The sequence below is a fragment of the Alexandromys fortis genome, unplaced genomic scaffold (genome assembly GCF_014885135.2).
Source record: "Alexandromys fortis isolate MF-2015 unplaced genomic scaffold, M_Fortis_MF-2015_v1.1 scaffold_4, whole genome shotgun sequence".
In the NCBI taxonomy this organism is placed as follows: Eukaryota; Metazoa; Chordata; class Mammalia; order Rodentia; family Cricetidae; genus Alexandromys; species Alexandromys fortis.
In genome coordinates, this window is record NW_026067944.1 from 20,855,692 (window position 1) to 20,858,047 (window position 2,356).

The following is a 2,356-nucleotide window of genomic DNA, read 5'->3' on the forward strand; positions in this document are numbered from 1 at the left end:
TCATTTATCCTTTAGATGATTGGGTGCAGAAAGCCTATATTAAAATTGTTCAGAAAATATTTTCTGTTTCTGGCATGGTTAAAAAGCAAAACATGACACCTTCTTAATTACGGAGCACCTAAAGCACACGAATGTCATCTCAATGTGATCCTACTCTTACTGAGTCTTACATGAAAAAAATTTCTCTCCTTGCAGTGAGCAACCTGAGTTGGTATGATGGAAGGAAACTGGACCCTGCTGACTGAGTTTGTCCTCAGAGGAATAACAGATCGTCCAGAGCTGCAAGTCCCCCTGTTCCTGGTGTTCTTCTTCATCTATGTCATCACCATGGTGGGCAACCTTGGCTTAATATTTCTCATCTGCAAGGATCCCCATCTGCACACTCCCATGTACTTTTTCCTTGGAAATTTAGCTTTTGCTGATGCCTGTACTTCATCCTCTGTGACTCCAAAGATGCTTATGAAATTTTTAAATAGGAATGACATAATATCCCTGGGAGAGTGTTTTTCCCAATTTTATTTTTTTTGTTCAAGTGCAACTGCAGAATCTTGCCTCCTGGTAGCAATGGCCTATGACCGCTATGTAGCCATATGCAACCCTCTGCACTATGTAGTTGTAATGTCCAAAAGACTCCGTGTTCAGTTCATATGTGTGTCATATTTAATTGGACTTCTACATGCCTTACTTCATGTAGGATTGTTATTTAGATTAACTTTTTGTAGTTCCAATAAAATAGACCATTTCTACTGTGAGATCTTGCTACTCTATACAATTTCTTGCACTGACCCATCTATTAATGCATTGGTTGCTTTCATTTTTGCTTTTTCTATACAGTTGAGTACTTTTATGAGCATCATAATTTCTTATATCCGTGTGCTTTTTGCCATCCTGAAAACAAAGTCTGAGAAGGGCAGAAGCAAAGCCTTCTCCACCTGTAGTGCCCATCTGGTGTCTGTCTCTTTGTTCTATGGCACCCTCTTTGTCATATAAGTGCTCTCTGGATCTGACACAGACAGTTACCAGGGTAAAATATATTCATTGTTCTATACAATCATCATTCCTCTGCTGAACCCCTTTATTTATAGCCTAAGAAACAAAGAAGTTTTGGGTGCCTTGAAAAAACTCACAAAACGATGACCTCTTCTGAAAATCTCAAGGTGTTTCCTCTCACCAGATTCTCTCTTTTTAACTTCATCATAATATCTGGCCCTGTACTTTGTACATAATATGGATATTTTTACATATTTTTAAGTAAAGCAATAAAATGTAGGCTAATATGCATGTATTAGTATTATTATAAAAATAGTGAAGTTCTTAAGGATAGATAGAGCATAAATTGTTTTTGAATTCCCACTCAAAGGAGAACATGAGTTATCTGTAAATTATTGTTTTCATAAGATTAAATAATTCTTTTGCTGATACATGCATTATCATATTATTAAAGCATGACTCAATGTATATGGATTCAACTTTTATTTTTTATTTATTGAATATTATTTATTTCATATATGAATGATCATAGGTATCTCCCAGTGTCCCCTCTCATCCTCCCCCCACACCTGCTGATTCTCTTCTTCCTGGCAAGTATTGCCCCTCCCTACTCTCATGTCTTTGTTTATGCAATCACACTTCAAAGACATCTGTTTATAATTATAAACTGTCTGTTTATAATTGCAATGATCATGGTGAATACAGAGATTGTTTTTTTCACAGAATCCCTTCTTTAAAATATTTCTTTGGCTTGTACATTATTTCTGCTCATTCTTCCATCATGTTGCTTGCAGCAGGTGTTAAAGTTGTCCTATCTAGAAAGAGATGCTTATTTTTAGCACTTTGGACAGTTTTTAAAAGCTAGTTTTTTTTTTGAAAATTTCATATATGAGTACAGTATTTATACCGATTCTATTTTTCTGTCTTTGCCATTCAATTTTTTTTTCTGTCCCCTACATTCTCTCACATTCAAAAGCTCTGTGTTGAGTCTGTGCATTAATCATTGTCCTCCACAATAAGAAGCTTCTCTGATCAAGGCTCAAAGTTGCCCTTGTCTATGACTAATAATACACTTGTTTAGAAAGCAGTTTGACCACGTGTCCAATTAGCACAATAATGAGCAGTAAATCCTACCCACAGAACTTGTGACCTCCCTAGCCAGGTGCTTTTGGTCATGTTTACTGTACCGTATACATTTATTCCTTGGAGTCCATATAAGATCCAATTAGAAAGATGTTGTTTAGCCACCACCAGTCGTGCTGGCACTGAAACAGTGGGCACAAACTGCCTGAAAGGAATTAGGGCCATTGAGGAATGTTCTTCCCGTGTAGTCTCAACAGCACATTCTGGTACTCTGAAGGCTAGG

At 36.8% G+C, this 2,356-nt stretch overlaps 1 protein-coding gene across 1 annotated transcript; it reads left to right on the forward strand.

Moving 5' to 3' along the window:
- Positions 1-213: 213 nt before the first annotated feature.
- LOC126505793 (olfactory receptor 5AC1-like) lies at positions 214-1,137 on the forward strand. The gene is given in 1 exon segment (XM_050149044.1): positions 214-1,137. A coding segment is annotated over 1 exon segment (924 nt).
- Positions 1,138-2,356: the final 1,219 nt, after the last annotated feature.